The sequence below is a fragment of the Liolophura sinensis genome, chromosome 1 (assembly GCF_032854445.1).
Source record: "Liolophura sinensis isolate JHLJ2023 chromosome 1, CUHK_Ljap_v2, whole genome shotgun sequence".
NCBI classification, from domain to species: Eukaryota; Metazoa; Mollusca; class Polyplacophora; order Chitonida; family Chitonidae; genus Liolophura; species Liolophura sinensis.
Genome location: NC_088295.1, coordinates 78,752,217 through 78,776,782, shown reverse-complemented (window position 1 = coordinate 78,776,782; position 24,566 = coordinate 78,752,217). Strand labels below are relative to the sequence as shown.

Sequence of the window (24,566 nt, the reverse complement as noted above, 5' to 3'; positions counted from 1 at the left end):
ATGGCATGTTCAACGCATCTTTCTGTCACTTGAATCCAGGACTGAATGAAACAAGACGTGTGGAAATTGTTGTTTTGATTTATAAACTGAGTGCATGGATTTTGAAAAGTTGCATTAGATGCAACTCTCATAGAGATGGTGATTTGAAGGCAAACAAAGAGAAAAGCACGCTAAACACGGGGAATTCCCGGTTAGTGTTGTTGTGGACCAGTCATGGATGATGTGGACCTCCGAGAGCAAGTGTTCCACAATGCCGTTCGGGAGTATATTGTAAGTTTATTATTTCCTCGCTCATGGAGTCCAGTTAAACCAACAATTCAAGATTAATCGGTTAACCCAATTAAGCTCTAGAATTCTATGGAAAATTGGAGTGGAAGAACTGGTTATATACATTTAAAACAGAGAAAATCAAAAATGAATTCTAGAATTTGAAAGTTGAATTATGTTCTGTTTTTTTTTTTTGTTTTTTGTTTGTATTACCCTTCTGGGGACCGGTGCTGCGATGTTGAAGTTATCCTGCAAATATTATTCAATTTTATTAGAGAGAGAAACAGGTAGAACCTACACTTCAACACACATGGTGTGTTCACTGCCTTAAATGATGCAGGCATTGTTATTGGGCCCTCGTTGGCTAATGAAGTTAATGTAAACAGGATGGTTCATTTGTGGCTTAAGGTCAGTCTCCAGTTAACATCACCATGGTAACATTCCACATTTTTTCATCCTGTGTGTAAACGAGACCATTGAAATATTCTTATTTCATTCCATGGTGCTGTGTAGTTTCTGCAAGGTACTGAACAAAATTGTCCCTGCACAGTACCATCCGGTTTTAGTCCTTGTGGTAATGAACGCAGTTGCGCAGCACTGTGTTGCGCTCTGCAGCTGTTGCTTAGAACCATGTGGCACACTTGAACAGTACTACACTGTGGTCATATAACCTTACCTTCTCACTTTCTCAAGTTTGCTGGTCAAACACTAGTATCTTTACATTTCAATGTCATACATGCATTACATCTGCCTTGTCATCATCTCACTTGAAGGATTTGTGTCCAGATTTAGTCACTGGTCCTAATTATAAATATTATAACCTGTTTAAACAATATGTTACCAAAGGGGCTTCGAAGAAATGTAATAACGACTTTAAGTTTGCCAAAAACAATAGATTTACTGCCCTAGCCGATCTCCAGCCAGCTGCTGGTATGACTGAGCGAGTGATGTCATAGATGGCCAACCCAAGTCTAGCTGGCCTAAATAACCTGGGAATTTGTATCAAAACGTCAAAAAAATGTCAGTTTATAGATGAATTGTACCAGATTTACTGCCGTATCAGTTTGAGCACATGATGGACAATGTTGAAGTTTCGATTTCTGACACTGACACCTCTGCTCGAGTTCAGATTCCATATTTTCAGACGTTGAATTTGATCTTTGTCCAGGCATTTCCAACCAATATAGAGTGGTAAGCTATAACAATATACACATTTCATGTCTTTATGTAAAGATTTAATATTTATTTACTAGCGATACTGTATTCTTTTCCTCTTGTCTGCTCCATAATAAATATCATTCTATTCCCTGTGAGATTCTAAATTCATACCTGTATGTGATGACAACTACCGGTACATGTTATTGTCAGCACTCTCAATAGAGTATGCCTATAGGGGCCTGTAATCGTGTATTATATAATACATGTATTCCTCACGTGATTTTCAGTTGTTCAGATACCACTGTTTTTGGTGGGTACAAAATCCCTCTGATTTCTGTAAGTTTACATAGTCGTAACGGGCCAAATCATCTGAAAACTCTTGGGCTCTTTGATGATCTGTTTTTACAACTGTATGCACACTAGCACATGATTTTGTGGAGAAATTAGATATGCTTGTTGTCAATCTTGAAGCTGTTTTTAATACTGAACTAAATCGCGAAGCTCAGACAGCTTGTAAATGTTGGACGTGTATGATGTAATTCAGAGGAAACTGCTGAGTGTTGGCGGAAAAAATGCATAATAGCAGCCTTATTATCTAGCGATTTTAAGTGCCATATTACTAAGATTAACTTACCCTTTTTCAATATTTTTTACACCCGATTTAACAATATTTACAGGTGTAGCTAATTATGAATAAATAATACATCAGGACACTAATTCTTTAATAGATATAATCTAAGGTGATTTCTCATGAGTCTGTGTCTCTTCTGGCCCTGTTTTGTGTCCATTTGAAGACAAGAGAGAAGAGAGTCTTGACTGGGCCAGTAAGATTTCATACACATGTACATGTATCTGGTGTTCTTGTTTGTATCTTCATGCCCTGAAAATAGATCACCTCTGCAAAACTTCATTGAGTATCGGTAAAATTTAGTGGCTAACTTAATGTTCATGTTAAGTAAAGGTAAGTAAGTGGTTCAAGTTTTGAGAGCTGTTCATCCAGTACTGACTGGTTTGGAAAATTGTCAATACTATTAAAGTACATGTAGAACTGGTTTTGAAACTTTTGTGATCTCCGTGTCTCTGCAGAATGAGATATGCTTGTCAGCTTGGTCAGTTCTGCTAGCCACCTAATGTAATAGGTGTGAATTTAATAAATAATGCACATCTCTGTGTGTTAGTACCAGTATGTGATTTTTTAAAAGATTCACACTATGTTGCAAGAGAAAAAAGCAAAGATGCTCATTCTGTGATTTCATGTTTGTGTGAATTTCAGATTGAACTTTTTAGGATTTTTAAAGTCACATTTTGAACTTGTAATGACAGTTAATTTATTCCTGTGAAATTCAGGTTATGTGTGTTTGAGTCTGCATGGATTATGTCAGTGAAGGTTTACCTGTGTAACACGCACTATGGGTTTGACTCTTTGACCTCCTTATTTTGTGATGAGCACAAAAAAAAGAAAGATAAATAAGAACAGCAGCAACTGTTAGTACAACATGTTGAGTTTTCAGTGTGGAATCTATTAGCGCTGGATGTGTGCCAGTTAGTGTTTATACACACAGAGCCACACCCTCTGGTTCATTGCCTCTGTAGCGTCAGTGTGGCCGAATTTCTAGGGGCCATAGGTGCGTTGCAATACAGTCAAAACATTGAAGAACTATTTACTGTTATGCAGTGAAATAATTACATGATGTCAAACACAAATTATGGTAAATCACCAACATTCAAGAGTTTTGAATGAGAAGCCAGAAATTGTAGAAATGTTAAATTTTGTTTTATTTGATATCATCCTAAGTATATCTAAACTTTGAGATTTCCTCACTAAAATTTCAAAATATAAAATAAAAATTAAGAAAACGTATACATTATGTTACGTATACATTATGCGTGGACTATTTTCACGCTTGACCAGTGTCTGTACATAAACAAATAATGGCCGAAAAAATTACGTTCAATCTGTGTCAAAAGGTTAAAAAAAATTCTATTTCTTTTTTTCTCATGAAATTGTAGGGGTTTGTACAAAACTTGTCATCTACATAGCAGATTATTTCCTGATTAGGATTACAATGTTTACAGACTGACAGTTTTTACATTAGTGCTATCATCTTTCACTACATGTTTGTCACGTAGAGAAGTTGTCCACTTTGTATTACCTTTTTATTTCCTTCCTTCCTTTTTTTTTTCTCCTACCACCATTTGACCAGTTTTTCTTCCTTTGTATACATGTGTAAACCATAGATCCACCATACAGTTTTGATGAATGCCACTTGTTGAGCCAGTATGATATTTCAACTGTTAATCAGAAAACTATCCATTGTATATTTTATTCATAAATTTATTGATTTGAACACATATGCTTATGACTGCAGGCAGTTTATTATTACCTTGTAATGAATACTTATACGTGTATCCACAAGTTGTGTCTCTTTTCTTTCCAGCTGTTTTTCTGGTTGTTCATCCTACTGTATGTTAGCTCATACGCTACCATCTGTTTCTACAAGAAGAAAGCTGACACCGATGACTATTACGCAGGTATGTTAATAGATAGTAATCACATAATATTGTGTCATATACATTCATGTATATAGTGTATATACATATGTTGTACAGTTCAAATATTTCAGTATAGTGTCTTGGAAAGGTATACCTGTTACACAGACATTGATTATTTTTTTCAGCGTAAAAGTGCAACAAGAAGTAGAAGATACATACATGTACGTGTATGTCATGTGTCCAGGAATGAATGTTCCCTGCCTGAAAAATGCTCAAATATGGAGAACTGAGTTGACATAAGGATTTATTAAAGATGTACATGTATATAGGGGTCAGTGTTAACTGATATCATTCAGGGGCATGCATGTCAAATCTGTAACATATCAGATTGGTACACATGCACCCAGAGATGCCAGATTAGCTGGTTAACTGGACTTTGTTCCATTGTAGTTGATACACTTGTCACAGTGTTTAACCTATAGAATGACAAAATCTGCCAGACTCACAAATTAATCTGTTAAACACCACTTCATTCCTACTAAATATGCTTTCATGCTAAAATGGTATCTATAAACCCTGCAGTTGCATACACGCAGTTATTTTCCAGGTGGTATTAAAATTTATGTTCATTCAGCGACAGCCTTATCAACCATGACAACAGGTCTTGGATCCTTCTGAGTTTTAAGTCTGAATCAGATTATATATTGAATCTCGACAAACACCTAGTCCACGTCCATCTCAGGCCCGTTCCCCTTTTACAGGGCTAGAGTGTACAGAATTACCCGACAGCATACACATTGTAGTGTACACGTCTGATTTCTGTATTCTACAAAAAGTGAAAAAAAAGCTTTTGTGATAGCTGTAAAATGATACTTTTGATACCAACATTTATGTTTTCCTGATAAAAAAATTAAAACATCCCATAAAACCTTAAGCGACCTTATAAATCAATGAGAATCCAGCAAATGTCTCAGTTTCACAAGGCTAAACTTAAGATGAAACAGAGTAGTTCACATGTGTATGAATCAGCGGGCACATGAAACGCAGATATGTACATAGCTTCTGTTAGTCATGTACATGACATATATAGCTTCCTGTCTAGCACTCAGTACTGTAATTCTTCAACCATTTCACATATTTGCAAAGTGTTTATTCAAGCATATTCTCAAGGTTTTATTGTTTGTAAACTGATAAAATTATACTTTTTGTTAAGCCCTGAAATTGGCCAATCCAACTAATGTACTTTTGTTTCCAAAATCAAATTTAAAATGTGCATAAATTGCACTGAAAGTAGCTGTCTCATATGTGAAAAGGTTGAGGAATTAGGGTAGATATATTTTTGGCTCTGATGCAGGTTACATGATACAGGTATCTATTTATTATATTTGATAAATAATGCAGTGATGTGGGTCATATATATCATTACAAGACCTGGTCAATCACCAGCAAAATGTGATATAATATGTGCATATTATATAATAATGTGAGGTCCTAAACATCATGCAATCATGCATTGTTATAAAAACCTGAATTTTTTACTTGTAGACATGATGGAGGAAAGAAAAGTTTTTATGAATAGTTCTAATATATTCATAGAAGCAGTTTAATTTTTCAAAAAAGACTGACATAAACATAGTACATGTATTAATTTTGTGGGGAAACATGTCAAAAATTGAAAGCAATTTTTTGGGCATTGACTTATGTATGTATTTATTTATTTGTTTGATTGGCTACCATAGGCCATACTCAAGAATATTTCACTTATACGACGGCGGCCAGCGTTATGGTGGGTGGAAAACCGGGCAGCTATTATTTAATAGTATGTTTCATTTGTAAAAATTGTATCATATATAATTTTCATTTCTTACAGGAGGTGACGATGCAGTTGTGTACAGAATAGCGTAAGTACACCTGTTATTGAAAACAGTGGAGAGTGTAGACATGGAGTAAGGAAGCTACTGAATGTACATGTATAGTGTGTTTGGACGTCCCAAAACCTGGCAGCGTCAGAGTAGTTTGCCACTTTGAAAGTAACTGTAATTCTTCAACCTTTTCACATGTTTGCAAGATGTTTATTAAGCATATGCTGAAGGTTTTATTCTTTGTAAACTGCTAAAATTATAATTTTTATGAAGCCCTGAAATTGACCAATTCAACCAATTGTCTCCAAATTCTATAAATATGCATAAACTGCACTGAAAGTTGATCTTTCATGTGCAGAAAGGTTGAGGAACTAGGGTATCAGACATGTACCCATCAGTTACCTGGACAATCCCTGCCTCAGCCACACTGTCCAGTTCCTGTCTAGCCTGTATTCATTACAGTCCTGGATTATGATTTGTTCAAATACCCTTTATTGTACAATTTTCCCTGTGCAGGCCCTCTAGATTAGCATTGACAGACAACTTAGGATTAAGATTAGGTGCCACATGTGTTGGTACTAATTGCTTGTGTTACCAGCTAGTGATTTCTGATGATGTGGAAGTAACCCTGTGTCACCTGATTCCATGTCCAGAGAGGTTATGATGACATTAAATGGTGTGATTTATTAGGAGACAGACAGTGTCAGGGCAACATGACTTATACACTACATACATTTATTTTCTGTTTTCCTTTACACACATCAGCATTATATTATTTTAGGGGTTCACTTGATGATAGAAGTATTGATAGAACAAATCCTCCATAAGCATGAGATAACCCCTTACCAGGTCCATCCACTCCCCTACCCTGAACTCACACACATACATGTACAACACTCACGCACATGCATGTACAACACTCACGCACATGCATGTACAACACTCACGCACATACATGTACAACACTCACGCACATACATGTACAACGCTCACGCACATGCATGTACAACACTCACACACATACATGTACAACACTCACGCACATACCTGTACAACACTCACACACATACATGTACAACACTCACGCACATACATGTACAACACTCACGCACATACATGTACAACACTCACACACATACATGTACAACACTCACGCACATACATGTACAACACTCACGCACATACATGTAAAACAGTCACGCACATACATGTACTACACTCACACACATGCACTTTGTCATCATCATGTGACTGAAAAATTGTTAAGTATGACGTTAAACCCCAAGCATGCACGCACATGCACTTTATCACATGACTTTGTGCTGTGTAATCATTTCATTTTGAAGTGGACATCATTCACACATTCTACGCTAATCGGCAAATTTCAGCTTATTCACTGACTTTTAATTTATTCAGACCTGTCATCTTGTTAAAGCCACTCCAATTATCACGGAGCTAAGTAATTAAAATGTCAGTTTGTTAATGTCAGTGATTAATTTATCTTTGTGATCAGATCACCTGAAGGCAAAACATGATGGGATTTAAGAGAATTGCCTGCATTTACATGTCCATGTAGGATTGCATGTCTTGTTCATGTTCGTATCATAACAAACATCAGTAGTGCAGGTATATCTGAAATAATCTCCAGAGTAAGCCATAAATATGTACATGTGTTGGCAAATTTTTTAGTGCATAAGCACTTTTTCTTTAATATTGCTACGTATAGTTGGTAGTTATGTTTCTTGTGGTTAAGATTTGTACTATACCACATGTGTGTGTCGTTTCAGGAAATAACCAGACGTACTTTGTATATTATGTTCTGCTATCACTCATATCAGACATCACTCTTTTGTCAGCTCAAAGAAAGAATGTTGTGTGCATGTCTACAAAAACATTCAAGTTAAAAATAGAAACCCAGTTAAAATACCATGGTCTGATGTCTAGTCATGAAACAACGAAAAGCATGTTAGATAGTTTAATGACCTGTTAGTTTTGAACTGATTGCTACATGTTTAAGTACATATATTTTATGAATGTGATAAAAGGTGTAGACACATGTGATTTTCTATCGTGAGTCTCAGATTTGCCTCAGTGTCTTCTAGAAAATAAAAAGCGTGTCATTAATATGTGTATGAGAATGATATTATGATGCATGGTATTTCTGTCTATATGACATTTCTGACTGTTCAGGTAACATTTGTATTTTGATATTGTACATTGTACATGTTGGCTTAACCATTGGACTTGTTATAGGCATCACAACAATTTCATCTTGGAAATGTTAAAACGTCCCAGGGTATGTGTGATTCTGTAGAGTGTATGATCTATCTGTGCTTGTACCTGTTAGTTCTTTTGTTCTTTTATGTACGGCATTTGTGGATAAATTCTGCATTCTACAGTTTGCCGTAAAGTAATTTTATTTGCTTAAAATTTAGTGTGTAAAATATGAGCAAACATGTACATGTGCAACTTTTCTGTCAGATAAAAGACATGCATGGAGGGAAGAATTCTGCATGCATGACTGTATGGGTATATGTGACTTATATATATCTGTTGTACACACACACACACATACATGTAGATATAGGCCTACATGTAACAGCGAGGCCTTTAGAATTGTATACTTTTCATGTGATTGTTATGTTAATGAAGTCAACAGAATGTTATGCACTTAAGATCTTGACAACCATTGACATGTAGCCTTTGGGGATCTATATAGTGCAACTGTCAGAAATCAGATCAAGTAGGCCAAGTAGGTTTATTGATGTTCATATTGGTTACAAAGATTAAGCTCATAACTCTTACACGTTATACGTTCATTCATTGAGTTCAAGGAGAATATGTATGTAGTTGTAAATGTGCATCATGTTTGAACGTGCATGTCAAATGCACGATCAGTATGTTTTCATACAGTACTTGTTTAAGATTAAGATGCCATGACCGTGATTCAACCTAACATTTGCCACTTCAGCATTTCTAAGTTACATCATTTCTAAAACATTCTGTGTCATCCATCTCTGAATATCTCATATTTACTTGAAGTAAACAGCTGCGGCAGTCACTGATGTGGTTATGTTTGTTTTGTTTAGTTTTTTGCCACAGATATGATTATAAAAATTTTCAAAGGTATGAAACACCATCTTACATATATTTGACTCTTGTATCTACATGTATTTGTAAGTGTAATTCCTGGAGTGAATCACATGTACTGTACCAAGACCCAAGACTAGAAGCTAGGAAGTTCACTTCTCTGGATGAAAACCATGAAGAATGAAGCCTTACAGGCTGTACCTTAAGGCTACTCACCCTGGAGTTACCTATGACAATAATGATGGACACCTGAATCTAGCTTTGTTATGCTTGTAGTAAGTTATGGAATGTTACTGGGTTATGTGCCTAGGTTTATAGGGTCTGTGGGGTGGCCATACATGACCCCTGGGTGGTGTTGTGGTATGTTTACATCCTCCCGATCCCTAGCATCATATCTAGGCCACCTGAACTAGATTTGGCCAGGCCAGATATATATAAATAGGATAGATGCTTTGGAGAGCACTGAGAACATTTTCTTAACTACCCTAAATAACTGTAAATTTTGCCCATGACTAACTTGCCCATTTTTCCTGGTTCTGAGAGTTCTGTTGACTTTAGAAAGGTGTTTTGAGGTTTGTTTGAAACATGTGATGGTATTCTAGTGGAAAATTGTAAGTTTCAGCACCAAACATAATGTCTTACGACATATATGCCTCTAAAAATGCACTTTTGTGGACGAAATTTTGTGTCATTTGAAGTATTTTTAGTAGGGTTAGTTTGAATGATTTAAGAATGTTAAAAGCTTTTGTGCTGATTATAATGCAGTGAATTTGTAGTCGAGATAGAAGATATTTTGTGCCATAACATTAAGTGTTTCATGGGATGGTCAAACTGTTTGTGTCTCAGTTATTTTCTGTTGGAGAAAAACACATGATAGCCACATTTCTCCCATACAACACTTTGAAATTAAAAATAGGGGCAGCTGTGGCAGATAAGCCAAGTGCTGTAACCTACAGTGCCAACTACCATGTGCAATGTACATTTGTTCAGTGGATACATGTACATGTAACATAAGGATTTCAGTTCCGAACACATTTTAATTAAGTTCTTATTTGTAAACATGTACACTGGATATGCCATTTGTGAACAGTGTCAAGACTCCCATGGTGTAAACTGCCATTTTATACTCAGTGGGAAAACAAATAATCCTTATGATTGGAAGATTGAGCGTGTCCTTATTATTTATTTACATGTAATTATTTATTTATTTATTTGACATGATAGAAAGGTTGCAGGTGACTTCAGTTTCAGATGTGACTGTACACCATGACCCAGGCGAAAACAGTGAAGAAATTAGGTCAGGTTCCATGTAGAAGAAACTGGTGTCCTTATGGAAAGAATGTTATTGGGTCAAAGAATGTTGAGGATGACTATTCCAGTGAAGATCAGCTGCCCTTTACCAGTGTGGTAGGATGTCCAAATCCAGCTCCTGTAGAAGCTGGGCTCTGCCATTATTTAATGTTTATCAAATGCTGGGAAAGATGTCTGGCTTCCACCAGGCTTTTACCTAGGTTTCTCTGCCATCGAACCTGGCTAAGTTTTTTAGAGTGAAACATTTTTGGGCACAGGGTAGACATTCTTACAGAACTGTTTGTCATTGTAGGTCGATGTACTGTATGTAACTAATGGCTGCTGTGTTTGTTGTCAGGTTGTGGCTATGTACCTTCACCCTGGCTGTGTCAGCAGGCGCCGTCCTTCTCTTACCCATTTCTATTGTCAGCAATGAGGTCCTCCTTCTCTATCCCAAAAGCTACTATGTCCAGTGGCTTAACAGTTCACTCATCCATGGTCAGTACAGGTATCCAGGTAGAAAATACTTAGACATAATGGTAGAAAACATGGGAAACTAATATTGTGCATGTGTGTAGAGATTCATGTCTGTTTCAAAGCGAATTTGCCAAAAAGCAATTTGTCAGTCACAGAGTTGTTAAACATAGACTGGTATAGACAATGTGTGGAATGGAAAAAATTACTATTTCCGATATGTTAATCATCAGTATGCTGTACAACTGATTTTGATATCATAACATGCAAAACTATGTATATAAAAAAATTCTAACAGCCATTTTGTAGTCAACATTTGCTCATTTTCCTCTTGAAAAATTATACTTTACATATGTACATTTGAACTCTTCTTGTCCAGGACTGAAAATCAAAAAGTAACGGCTAATGTGAAGAGTAGGGAGTGTCAAATGGTGATCACTGTCACTGCTCACCTACCTGTATATGCCTGTGTTATTTAGAGTGTGCAAGACTGAATGTTTACATGTCCAAATTACACAGATGTATACCACTTTTTGTCACTGAAACTGTCGAGGACCACTGGAAAAGAGGGAATTTTATTTCCCTGTCTGAGAATGGGATTGAAGCCAGGCCTGAAGCGACCTACACGCTTGAAATCAAAGAACATTAACCATGCCATCACAACCTGCTCCCAGTATACATGTAAATATCTTATGAATGGTAACTACTATAGTACCTTCAAGCATTTTCACTGAGTACCTGTTCAAACAGCTGATCGCTTCTGTTTATTCCTCTTGGTAGGTTTGTGGAACCACATCTTCCTCTTCTCCAATGTGGCCCTCTTCATCCTCATGCCATTTGCCTACTTCTTCACAGAGTCTGAAGGATTCAGCGGTTCAAGAAAGGTTTGGCATTATAACTGGCATATTTCACTATAGACATTACAACTATTGGCTGTTTTGTATTTATTCGTTATATCGATATCCATAGGGATTTGAAATAGTACATGTGATAAAAATCTTACATATATGCCTTTGACAGGTCTCTTTCTGGTGTGAAGTTGTCCTTCTGTCTGTCCCTCAGTAAACTGTGAGGGAATCATGAATACCAATACCCCTACAGAACTACTTCACATAGAGTTGAAAACTTTGATTACGTTTTATCCCTACTTCCAGAGCAAAAGCCTATTCAAAACATGCCACATGACTTTAAATTGATCCTGTTTATGTTCCTCTTTGTGGTGTATTTGTGGTTCATGTCAGTACTGTACATGCATTTAGGAACTGCTTCTCTCAAGAGCTCTCAAAAGTCATTGACACCAATTGTCTTGACAGTGTCTGTTACTCATCCTCCTATAACAGGTGTTTCCTTGGGTTTGGAAAGTCATTTTGAAATACATTAAATATGTACACTTTTGATCCGAACATTCAAGTGTAGCTGTTGATTATTTGGCCTATGTCTTGTTGTAGGGGATTCTGGGTCGTGTCTACGAGACCACTGTTGTGCTGGTCCTACTGGCTGTGCTAGTCTTTGGGCTGGCCTGGGTGGCCTCTGCTCTCCTAGATGATGACAACTCCAGCAGAGAAGCCCTGTTTGGTAAGAGCTTCAGGTCATGAAGAGAACATAAAATGTACATGAGGTATATGATTGTGTATCATTGTTACTGTTTTAAGCTGTTAAGGATAGGTAAATTTTCCAAGTCAGAGGTTTAAACAGAAGTTACCTGTTGTACCTGTATGACAGGCACATTTTAGCATGCTATTTGTACCAAAATTCATCTTATCAAAATTAATCCTAAACCTGAACATTTGCATCAGCAGTTTTATATTCATTAGAAAGCAGAATGATGTTTCATAATAGATTTGTTAAGGTGGAGAAACTTTTGAACAGGTAGAAAGAAAGAAAGAAGAAATTATCACTATCATATTACAAGTGCAAGTATTGTAATATTTCAACCTCTGACCTTTTGGTTAATAAGTTCACAAACTTCATATTTATGGCATCATAATTTCTGTCCACAAAACATCTACATGTCTAAGTATTGACACAAGATTATGTTGTTGTTAATCACTCCTGTGATAGTTCACAGCGGGCTATTAACTGTTATTTTGTTTTGTTGACAGATGTATGGAACTTCTACCTACCCTATTTGTATTCCTGCATATCTCTTCTAGGGGTCCTCATCCTGCTCTGTAAGTACAATCCTGATGATAATGTGACATGTAAATCAGCTTTTGTTCAGCGTGTAATGGGTTTGGTGAATTTGAATATGTTAGTGACTTTTGAGGCTGTTAGAATACAAATGTGTAAAATGTTTCGGTATGCTTGCTTGGATGACATACTGTTCCTGCTGGCATATCATTGACTGATCATACATACTTGTACACTCACATTGGGATACCATCTAACCGTCTAGTAAAAGTATATCTGCAACAGGGGCATCGGTAGCTCTACAGCTGGTACACTTTTCAAAACAAACCAAAAGTAAAGTCAAACCAGTTTAATGGCAACCAACAAAATGAAGTCCCATGCACACACATGTACACTGTAGCCTATTAAGCACATAAAATTACAATGGATCTGTGAAGAATAAGAACCCTGTAAAAGGATTTCAGGGCATCTCCAGCTGTCCAGCATCCCAAAGCTTCCGGGGCCTAGGCGGCCGCTGGACCCTCACCTTTTGTGCTGGGGTAGTTGAAAGATGACTATACCACTTTCAACTTCCTTCTGACACGTCTGTGCAGGTAAATTTTTTGTTTGTCTATTAAATTTAAATGTTTTGCAATTCATGGATGATATATTAACTGTTTTTTATGTTTTCAGTATCTACACCTATGGGATTTGCACGTATGTTCACAGTTATCGGACAACTGGTGGTGAAACCCAAGGTAAATCAACAGACACTAAGTCATCCCAGTACTCTTGTTGAAATCGGACCGCTTCTGTGGCTTAATGGTTAGAGGTGGGGAACCCCAGGTTCAAACTCAGGTCTGGTCACACCAAAGACTTTATAAATGCTACTTTCTGCTGCCCGCTTGGTGCTCAGCAGTGAGAGGCTAGAAAACATGAAAGACACTTTAGTGGCATAGACTCGCCGTGCCATAAGAAGACACAAAATATGTATACACACCTAAATGACTCCTTGTTGTCATGTGACTGGAAATTTGTTAAGTACCACATTAAATTCCAAGTCATGCTGGCTTCCTCTCCGGCCGTATGTGGGAAGGTCTGCCAGCAACCTGCGGATGGTCGTGGGTTTCCTCTGGGCTGTGCCCGGTTTCCACCCACCATAATGCTGGCCGCCGTCGTATAAGTGAAATATTCTTGAGTACGGCGTAAAAAACACCAATCAATCAAATAAATTCCAAGCAGACATACATTCATGTGTGCTGAAATCAGTGTACAGTTGTGGTCAAAACCTTAGAGGACTTAGAGCTTACATTGTGTGAGGCATTATGGCAGGTGTTTTGGACATGACATTTCATTGATGCAGCACTATGAATACGCTGTCATTTGGATATGACCAGAATAATGTTGAAAGTTACATGTAACTATGAAAGAAGGAATGTCTATATGCACATGCCTGTCTGACCTGTTTGCTCTGAAACAGTTATTGGCTCGTCTTCAGGCTTGTCAGGTGTGTTGCTGAGGACACATGGAAATGTAACATGACTTACTTAAATAATTACATATGTGAATGAGGCATTGATGATGCCACATACATGTACATGCACTCTACTTATTTAATCCACAACAAACAAAGAAAAAGACTCATTCTGAGATAAAAAGGCTGCTTTTTATAAAAGTAAGGAAAATGAAAAAGAAAGTCATGGAGATGGAGAAGGGTAGAATGGGGGTACCTGTTTCTTGCAGCTGTACCATGGAAATGCATACCTTCATATATATTAGTAGTAGGGCAGCATCTGTGTATTACATGTAGCTACATACCCCATGAGCACATGAGTGAATGTTAGAGAGCTTTTGGTATCTCGCACACGTACACGTGTTTCTCTGAACATTTGACTGTTAGAGAGTCTCTGGTATCTCGCACACGTACACATGTTTCTCTGAACACTTGAATGTAAGAGAGCTTCTGGTATCACGTACATGTACCTTGTTTCTCTGAATACTTGACTATTAGAGAGCTTCTGATATCACGTACATGTACCTTGTTTCCCTGAACACTTGACTGTTAGAGAGCTTCTGATATCACATACATGTACCTTGTTTCTCTGAACACTTGAATGTAAGAGAGCTTCTGGTATCACGTACAGGTACCTTGTTTCTCTGAACACTTGACTGTTAGAGAGTCCCTGGTATCTCGCACACGTACACTTGTTTCTCTGAACACTTGACTATTAGAGAGCTTCTGGTATCACGTACATGTACCTTGTTTCCCTGAACACTTGACTGTTAGAGAGCTTCTGATATCACGTTCATGTACCTTGTTTCTCTGAATACTTGACTGTTAGAGAGCTTCTGATATCACGTACATGTACCTTGTTTCTCTGAACACTTGACTGTTAGAGAGCTTCTGATATCACGTACATGTACCTTGTTTCTCTGAACACTTGACTGTTAGAGAGCTTCTGATATCACGTACATGTACCTTGTTTCTCTGAATACTTGACTGTTAGAGAGCTTCTGATATCACGTACATGTACCTTGTTTCTCTGAACACTTGACTGTTAGAGAGCCTCTGGTATCACGTACGTGTACACTTGTTTCTCTGAACACTTGACATTGCATTTCAGTTTTTGCGAGATGTAGAGGAAGAGCTGTCTACTGTGAGATTAGATGAAGAAGACTTGAGGAGAAAACTTCAGTATAATCACCATTGTAAGTTACAGTGCTTGTAAAACTAGAGCTTTCAGTGTCACTTGTACCGTTGTACATGTAAACTATACTGTGTAAGTTTTATATGTGAAGGGCTTAAACAAAGTGTGATACATTAAAGCTGATTTCTCCTCATCATTAAAATTAACTGTATAAACATATAATGTCCAAAGTACACAGTCACTTGAGATTATCATCAATGCTTTTTTAATCAGCCTCATCAACAATAGCAAATGGTCATGCTACCAAAGAGGATTTACACAGTGAACTACAGGAAGTGAAGAAGAGACGGATAGAGTTAGGTGAGTTTGGATTAAAGTTCTCTTCATCGTGTTCATGGGGCATTTGTATTTGGTGTATTGTGAAAGTACCTACATGATTGTACCTGTTTGCCAGAGATTGTTAGTGAAAATTTCAAGGAATTTAGAGGTGCTGTGTTAAACTGTAAGTGATATATTCTCAAATAGTGCATCAAATACTAAAAAAATTAAATAATCTAAATGGACTATTTATTTTTCCCTAGTCCTGAAAATGTGGGAGAACTTGTAGTTTTAATGGGTACTTTGCCCATGAATAGTTCAGAACCATGGGCCAGGGAAACGAATTGCTGAGAATGTCTGCATGTGAATATGTGTATGTCGGATTGTTGCATGTTTTTATTGTTGTGTTTCACAGAGCAGAGAGCAAAGGTGTCGGCATGGAGAAGAAATCTGGGCTATCCCCTGGCAATGCTGGCACTGCTGGGGCTGACAGTAAGTTAGTAAATCTGCCCACTGCCCAGGCTGTCTCATGTAGGAATAAACAAAGAATGTAACTGACATGACTGTTACTTACATAAGTACTTAAGTTTAATATATATTAATACCTCTTCTGGGCTATATTTTGTTTCTGCCCGTGTCTTAGTAATGACTGATATTGTAGATCTGCATAATACATAGTATTTTACAGTTACTATGTATTCAAGTTTACCTGTTTAGAGCTTGTCTTTTTATGCTAACAATCACTGTTGTTAAGATAAATTGCATTCATTTAAAATAACAATGTTTAAAATCTTGATATGTTGTAAATAACACAGTTTAGCTGATTATGCTAAATAGCCAAAAGGGAAATAGGCTAGCTTTTAATGGCTACCTTTGTTTTCAGGCTACCCTGGTTTTGTCTTCAAGTAAATTTTGTTCTGTGCCACTAATTGTGTTGTTTGTTTGTTGTAATTCCAGGGCATTTTACTCTTGATGGTTGCTCAAAATACATTTCAAGTTTTAATAGGGATTAAAGCTCTGCCAGTTGGGGCAAAGGTAAGGCAGCTGTACTTCCTGTGTTTCATTTGTCATGAAATCAAATGCTAACGTATTAAAGTGCTCATATTTATTGATTACCGTGTAATTTACAGTAAAGCATGTATATTTTTAGCTTTATTTGTGTTTTCCTCCTCAGGAAGCAGTACTGGGGATTGCATCTATGTCCGCCTTTGGGTCTTTCGGAGCTGGTCTTGAGATTGTTTTAATTCTGTATCCTTTCTGGTGGGATTTAGCTCTAAAATGAAAACATTTAACGTGAAAGACAGCAACTGACTAATGTATAAGTCTACTAAATGACTACCATTCAAAATACCTTAAGCAGGCATTTAATGTTTTTTTAGATTTTTTTCAACCCAGTAAAAGTTTAGTGAAACTTTGTCTTGCCACAGCTTCAGAGCATCTCCGTTATCGACAGCAAGGTGACGTCACATTTATTCTTCCTCTCTAACTTTGAAGGTATTTCCCATATAATAGTGTAATAGCACATGAACAACAAAAAATGTATTTGTATAATTTGAACAGCATGTTTAAGTAGGTCTAAGATCTTCTAGAGAGATGAAGGCTCTTTGGGCCGAGACGGTATGCTGCTGTCTGACAAAATTTTTGATGCCGTCGTTGAATATTACACGCCTTGTTATTCAGCTGATTTTATGCTTGTGGTGGTCTGTAATGATACAGACCTGTCCTACAACACTGTGTCAAATGACCCTTCAGCTAGACGTAAATAAATCATTGTAAACAACCTCAAAGTGATGCCTTAGGCAGTAGTTCTGTGTTATCATGTCACTTCATGGAGTGAGTGGGTGAAGACAACATCACGGCTTATGCCATGCAACCTGATAGCAACATGTTTAATTGGATATTATTCTCAAGTTGGCTTTCTCGATTCACACCAGTCATTTGTTCAGTCTTGTCATTTTGTTCTACATATTATTCAGGGAAATCTCGTTAAAATAATAAAGTGTGATACTTTTTAGAAACCTTGACTATCCTGCTTTCGATTGAAATATGTCTTAGCCAGGTGCTGTCTTGTCCTTTCAGTCATTATCCAACATAAAAGTAATAGGTTACAAAGAGTTATGGTTTGCAGTGGTGAGATAAGACCTGTTAATTGTTGTCTATGTATTTGAGCTAAATCACTTTCATAATCACATATTATTTCAAGTATTCAACCAATTAACAGTTTATTAAAGTTAAATGTTCATTCATTTACCATGAATGTATAATTTCAATATCTGGATGTCACCTGCTTAACTAATTCTCAGGTATTTAATGTTAGCATCTGTGATGGGCTTCTATTCACTACCATTCTTTGGTCGGCTAGCCCCAGAACTTCACAATACCACCATGGTCAAAATAATGGGCAACTGTATTCTCATTTTGGTGTTAAGTTCAGCACTACCTGTCCTGTCTCGTACACTAGGTAAGACTATTTGTTGATGTCTGCTTTAAGATACATTTATAACGTTGTTTCATATTTATGAGAGCATTTACCGATTATCTGATAGGTTTATTAAATTTTGTGGTGTGATACTTGTTTGTAGCTGCAGCAGCTGTGGAAATCAAGTTCTTGACATATTTCTTCTAACATGGGCCCTGCAAGATGACATATAATGCTATACAGCGTGATGTCTCAGCTATCTTTGATTGCACTTGTTCTAATGAAACTCAAGAATAAAATGTGTTGTATGCAAATTATATGTATAATACCTGTTCAGCATTGATTGGTCTTGGCAACACCTGTGGATCTATGATGCATTTTTCACTTTTACTGCCAACAGGTGTGACAAACTTTAATCTGCTGGGAGATTTCGGAAGGATGGAGTGGTTGGGGAACTTCTACATTGTGCTGTCTTACAATGGACTATTTGCTGTGGCTACAGCTCTCTGTTTGGTCAACCGATTTACTGCCACAGTCAGAAGAGAAATTTACATCCGATTAAAAATGGCTTTTAATCGTGAAAAAAGGTCTATGTCAATATCTACAGGGAATGGCTCAATAGGTTTAAAAGAGGATTGAGATAAAGGTGCCATCAAGGTGTGAGATTTAAATCTCACCTTTGAACTGAGCAGTATTACCAGCACCTACAGTCCCATGAGTGCCAGTACATTATCACTTTAAGCCAGGGTCAGAATTGTGTGAAGAGTTAGGCTAGACATGCCAGTGCTGTAGAATGATGAAGACAAAATCAGTGCCATTGGATTGCACACTCACTGTCTGTGGTAGAATTCAACTCTTACTTTGGTTGGGTTTACATGTATCTCTTGTGTTGTCATGGTTCAGCTCTTACATAGGCATGATTCAGGCCTTATGTGTACTTTGGTAATGTTCAGCTCTTACATTGTTAGAGTTCATCTCTTACATTGGTAAAGATCAGCTCTTACATTGGTAAGGTTCCACTCTTACATTGGTAAAGTTCAGCTCTTACATTGTTAGGGTTCAGCTCTTGTATTGTCATGGTTGGGCTAATTACATTGCCACCATTCAAGCCTTATGTGTACTTTGGTAAGGTTCCACTTTTACATTGGTAAAGTTCAGCTCTTACATTGTTAGGGTTCAGCTCTTACATTGTTAGGGTTCAGCTCTTGTATTGTCATGGTTGGGCTCTTACATTGGCATCATTCAGGCCTTATGTGTACTTTGGTAAGGTTCCACTTTTACATTGATAAGGTTCAGCTCTTACATTGTTAGGGTTTAACTCGTGTATAGGTCAAGTTCAGTTGTGTGTTGGGTAGGTTCAGCTCTTACATTGGCCAAATTCAGCTATGGTGTTGCAAGGGTTCGGCTCTTCTGTTGGTAGGGTTCTGCTCCAACAATGGCAGGTTCACATTTGCAAGGCTCAGCTCTTGTATTAGCAAGGTTTAGGTCTTACATTGGTAGGATTCAGTTCTAAGAAGAGTACATGTAGGTTCACACTGATTAGATTTAACACTAACAGTGTAAACTCTAAAAACGGTAGGCTTTAATATTTTTTGGTAAGATTCATCCCTCAGATCGTAGGCTTCAACACTAATTTTAGTAGAGTTCAGCTTTCAGCTTCATATATATCATATACCCCGTAGTGTTCAGACACCATCCTAGCAGGGATAGACTGCAGAGTAGTTAGCTGAACTCAGAGTTCAGCCTTTACGCTGTGTGAGCTGAATTCTTACCTTGCACCGTATTAGGGTCATTTCTCATACCTTGTTACAGTGATACCTGCACTGTAATATTGTTGAGGGCTGTAAGGGAATATGTTTACTTTTAATCCAAATTATTACAGATAATACAATGTGAGTACATATACTGGTACTTACATGTGTGGAATGTAAATTAATATCAAATATTTCATTGTTGTATTTTTACTTTTGATTATGTACATGTATGGTACGACATACTGTAACACAGATTTGAGTTTATTTTGCAAGTTTATTTTATATTTCTTTTAATACATGTAATGGAACAAAATTTTGTATTTGTTGGCTGTGTGTTTTATGGTTTAAAGATGTTTAATGTAATTTGTGACACATATTTTTTTGTAATGTTATTGTAAATCCATGGAAAGATTGGCTGGTTGTGCTTTGCGAAAGGGGAATATGATCAGCAATGAAGAGGCAGTGTTTTGACATTTTTGAAATGCAATTGTGATATGTAGTTATACATGTATTAGGTTATGTAAGGTTAGGCCATCATTAGTCTGATGGTGGCTGTTGGTGGCTGTCCTGTTACTTTATCAACTTTGGCTTATCTACAGTATTTGTTCAGGAGACCAAAAATTGTGCTGTTTATGGGGTTACAGTTGACTAATTGGGGAAGACTGAGTGTCTGTATGCTGGACTTATACCTCAGCCTGCTAGAGAAGTGTGACTGATTTGGGCATCCGTGTGTGGCTCAGCTGTGTCCACATGCATAGGTAATACTGTTTGTCAAATGTCCTCAATTTATCGGATCTTAACAAACAAAGGACACTTTTGATATCGGCCGAAGTTTTAAACAGTTGGGCTGTACAAATATTATTTGCTATGTTCATGTGTTGGATCTGAGATGTCATAATCGGTTTTTTGTTCTATGCATGTCAATGTTCCAGCTTACTTGTGCATTGATAAATAGTAATTTTATCTAACTATACCACTTCACAGCTTAATGTATAATGCTCCTCAATTCTTTATGCTGAAAAAGATATAGTATTGAGTGTATGAGGTTAGGTGATTGTGCATCATTTCCATGTTAACTTTGACTGGACTGTGTTCATGAAGAGCTGTAATTTTACTGTTCTCTCTTGCTGTTTGTGGTCTTGCGTGTACACCCAGGACTTTCTTTTTTTTTTGTCTTTTTTGAGGGGGGAGGGGGGAGAGGTTCTTGTCTTAATCTCTATGTCTGGATTAAACTTATATGTCAAGTTAACACTCATGTTGTGTGACCCATTCTTATTAGTGCTGATACATACCTATGTATCCCTTGCAATATATCAACACACTGTCATTTTCACCTGTGTATCTCATCGTTTACTGGTAGTTAATAGCTGTCCATTTAATAAAGGTGCAGTTTGTGGTAACTTAATTGTGTAAGTGTGATAGGGAATGTGTGGATGTTATCCAGTTTTAGAAGGCAGTGTTGGTAATTACTGGCTCATGTATGTTAGGTGTGCAACGTGTGGTGCATGAGAGTGAAATATTTTGTTTGCTGTCAGTGTACATGTATATGTTTACTCTTTATTGTACAGAAATGTGAATATGCTGTATAAAGTTGTTTTCATTTCTACACAACTAAGAACAACATTTGAGGTTACATTTGATGTGCCAAATATTACTGATTTTGTTTGTCTGAAAAGTTAGTTATAACTGTTGTATGTACTAGTATATAATTGTTACTTTGGGGATGGTTTGTGGGGGGGGGGGGGGGTGAGGCACTGAGCTTGTTTCCCAGTGCACATGCACTCATATGTGCATGTAGCGAGTAGTCTATGGAAAATAGCACTGTTGACATAGTCATAATGTTTGAATGCTAAACATATGTACAAAATGGTTCCAGGGTTAAGAAGAGAACAGGGGGCCCACTTGCACGAAGCCCTCTTGACGTCCAGAGTATGTAACTACTATGGCAATGTAATGCCAACAGTGCTGGTTGCCATGGTAGGTAGGCATTCTTAATGTTAAGAAGGCTTCATGTAAAAGGGCCCTGATACTGTTTAATACCTTGATATCAACAGTAACCCTGACAAGTTATTAGTGACCTGACATGGACAATGACTCACTAAGTCTAACATATGCTCACCCAGTAACCTTTAGCCAGCCAGGTAAACTCCTTGATGTGCATCCAGCAGAACAGTGTCAAGCGATTGCCACCTACATGTAGCCTCCCCAGTTCAAACCTCAGTATTGTCAGATAACAGACATAGTTTACCAGGTTATCTACCTGCAGTAGTATACTACTTCAGTGTATATGTACAGTTCCCGTACATGATAACAGTATTGTATAAAGCAGTTTCCATAAACAGTATTATTTAAATATTAATGCAGGTACATTTATCTCCTGTTACTTTTTGTGTTAGTGTGAAAGTCTTATGAATGATTGGTACTTGTGTTGAGATGGATTTAACTTCTCAGTGCAGAATTATAGCTAACCTTGTATTCACAAGGTTTTATCATCCCTAATGGGGACCTGTCAAATGCCCGGCAGCAAATGTTCCTTTCCCAGCTCATCATGATGACGACACATTAAAGACATTATGACATTACCACAGAAACTGATACATTGTAATGGTTTAGACATGACGCTACAATCCATTTTGGGTGTAACAATGGCTCGAGGTTCTGCTTCACACTAGCGCCCCCCTATCGGGATTAAAAAATATGCCCCCTCCCCATTCTTCATCATTTTTAACCACCTCTGCCACCAACATTTTGAAACACTCTGAATGAATGTGTTGAGAAGTAATTTGGGTTTTTATGAAGCTTGCATCTTTAGTGACACAAAAATCACTTTTAGCTTCATTTCCATAATAATTATATGCATAAATTCCACTGAAAAAAGTGCTTTACTGGTTGAAAAGGTTGAAGATTTATAGTATATTATGACATACATTTGCAGCTTGCACAGTCAAGCACAGTCATTTGGATTGAAATAGGCCTAATACAGATCCAGATTATTGTGTGCTCAAAAGAACAGTAAAAATGGAGGGCCCGTGAGTGGTGCATGGCCTTCCCACTGCCGTTACCTTACTCTGTGTTTTGTTAACTCTGGCTGTGGCCACACTTTTTTGCCCCTTGTGCCAAATGTGTTATTTTGCCTGTAAACTGTTTTCTGTGTTTCGCAGTAGCTCACAACTGACATGTTTGTTTTGTGTTCATAGCTTAACATGTTGATTTCCAGTGCCCAGGTCACAGTAATGGCACTGCATGTGGGGGGTATGTTGCTCTTGCATTTGCTACTGTATAAATCTGTAACCTGAAGCTTGAACTAGATACATGTATACATTAGGACTACATGTTACATAATTTGTACCATGTAACTGTTCAGTTCAGTCTCAGAGTCCACTCTTAGTTATTCTGCTCTCAGCATGCATTGAAATTCACATTATTCTCTGTCTTTGTTTCAGTAATTTACTTTGTCTCTGGCTTGTCATATTTGTTTTTACTTATTTATGGTTTTAAATCCTGTTTTAAGTTATATTATTAGAGCCTGTAATTCAAGCCATAGAAAGGGTTGCTAGTGCAATGTAGCGGTTCATCTTTGTACAAAGTATTGACTTCTTGGATCATAAATCCCTAATGCAAATGGTATTTTGTTAATTTTTATGAATTGTCATTTTCTATATTGATAGAATAAAACATACTCAACTGCAATACAAGTTGGTTTTGGACTTAATCCGTCAGATATTTATTTATTTATTTCATTCGTGTGTGCCACAAGAATTGTTCACCTGAAGGTGGAGGAAAATGAAATGCCCAGAAAAACCATAAACCTTCTGCAAGTTACTCTTGAATGTTCTGTGTGTGGAGTAGAGACTGCATGCCATAGTCATGGATGGCTCCACTGCACCTTAGACCCCGTATTGTCACCAGCAATATTCCTAGTTCAAGGCTGGGATGAACCTACACCTGATGTGCCAGCAGCTGGGGAGTTACTCACCTCATATATCACATATCTTGAGAGAAATGTTTTTTGGGGAATCCTGGCAGTATTGTGGTATAAGTATATCAGTACAGGTTGATAAACTCTTCATTGTTGTTTTCAGGGGGGTGATTTTAGCTCTGTCGTGTATATACTCGTCCTGCTTACAAGAGGCTTTGGTCTGCCAACAACCTGCGGATGGTCGTGGGTTTCCTCCCACCATAATGCTGGCCGCTGTCGTATAAGTGAAATATTCTTGAGTACGGTGTAAAACACCAATCAAATAAATAAAGAAATAAAACAAGAGGCTTTTTACCAGGAAGATTTCATGCTTGAATCCAGCCCTCCTGATATGAGCTTCAGCTGTCATGAGGTAGTTTCCTCCTTCCAAGATTACAACCAGCTTTGTAAATTTATTTATTTATTGTTGCTTAATGCCGTACTGAAGAATCTTTGCTATGTTTCCCGCAACTGATGCACAGTTATGCACTCCATTTTCTCAAAAGTCAAGTGGCTATCAGTGAACATTAGACTGCGCAGATAGCTACATGAGTACCTTCTACTGCTTAATGTCACAGGACCCACAATTGGTAAGAGCACAGGAGTCCAAATTCCTTGTCCTATGCCAGGTTTGAACCAGCACCTTGTGTGCAACTGACAGGCAGGTACCTTGTTCACCACAATGGCTTGATCCCAGTTTTGTATAAATGTAAATATGTATACACT

At 37.4% G+C, this 24,566-nt stretch overlaps 1 protein-coding gene across 1 annotated transcript; it reads left to right on the top strand.

Annotated features, from left to right (window-relative positions):
• Positions 1-2: 2 nt before the first annotated feature.
• Positions 3-19,053, top strand: LOC135461637 (limb region 1 protein homolog). The gene is made up of 15 exons (XM_064738818.1): positions 3-270; positions 3,864-3,957; positions 5,789-5,819; positions 10,519-10,658; positions 11,415-11,518; positions 12,083-12,209; positions 12,737-12,805; positions 13,437-13,501; positions 15,368-15,452; positions 15,665-15,751; positions 16,125-16,201; positions 16,667-16,744; positions 16,884-16,957; positions 18,013-18,170; positions 18,529-19,053. The coding sequence occupies exons 1-15, from the start codon at positions 214-216 to the stop codon at positions 18,765-18,767; spliced, it is 1,485 nt and encodes a 494-aa protein (XP_064594888.1). The 5' UTR covers positions 3-213; the 3' UTR covers positions 18,768-19,053.
• Positions 19,054-24,566: the final 5,513 nt, after the last annotated feature.

Bases quoted from the DNA above. Each gene is read 5' to 3' on its own strand.
- LOC135461637 (XM_064738818.1), top strand. From the start codon at position 214: ATGGATGATGTGGACCTCCGAGAGCAAGTGTTCCACAATGCCGTTCGG. The intron at 5,820-10,518 runs GTAAGTACACCT...GTTTGTTGTCAG, and splicing joins GCAGTTGTGTACAGAATAGC to GTTGTGGCTATGTACCTTCA. The intron at 12,806-13,436 runs GTAAGTACAATC...TTATGTTTTCAG, and splicing joins AGGGGTCCTCATCCTGCTCT to TATCTACACCTATGGGATTT.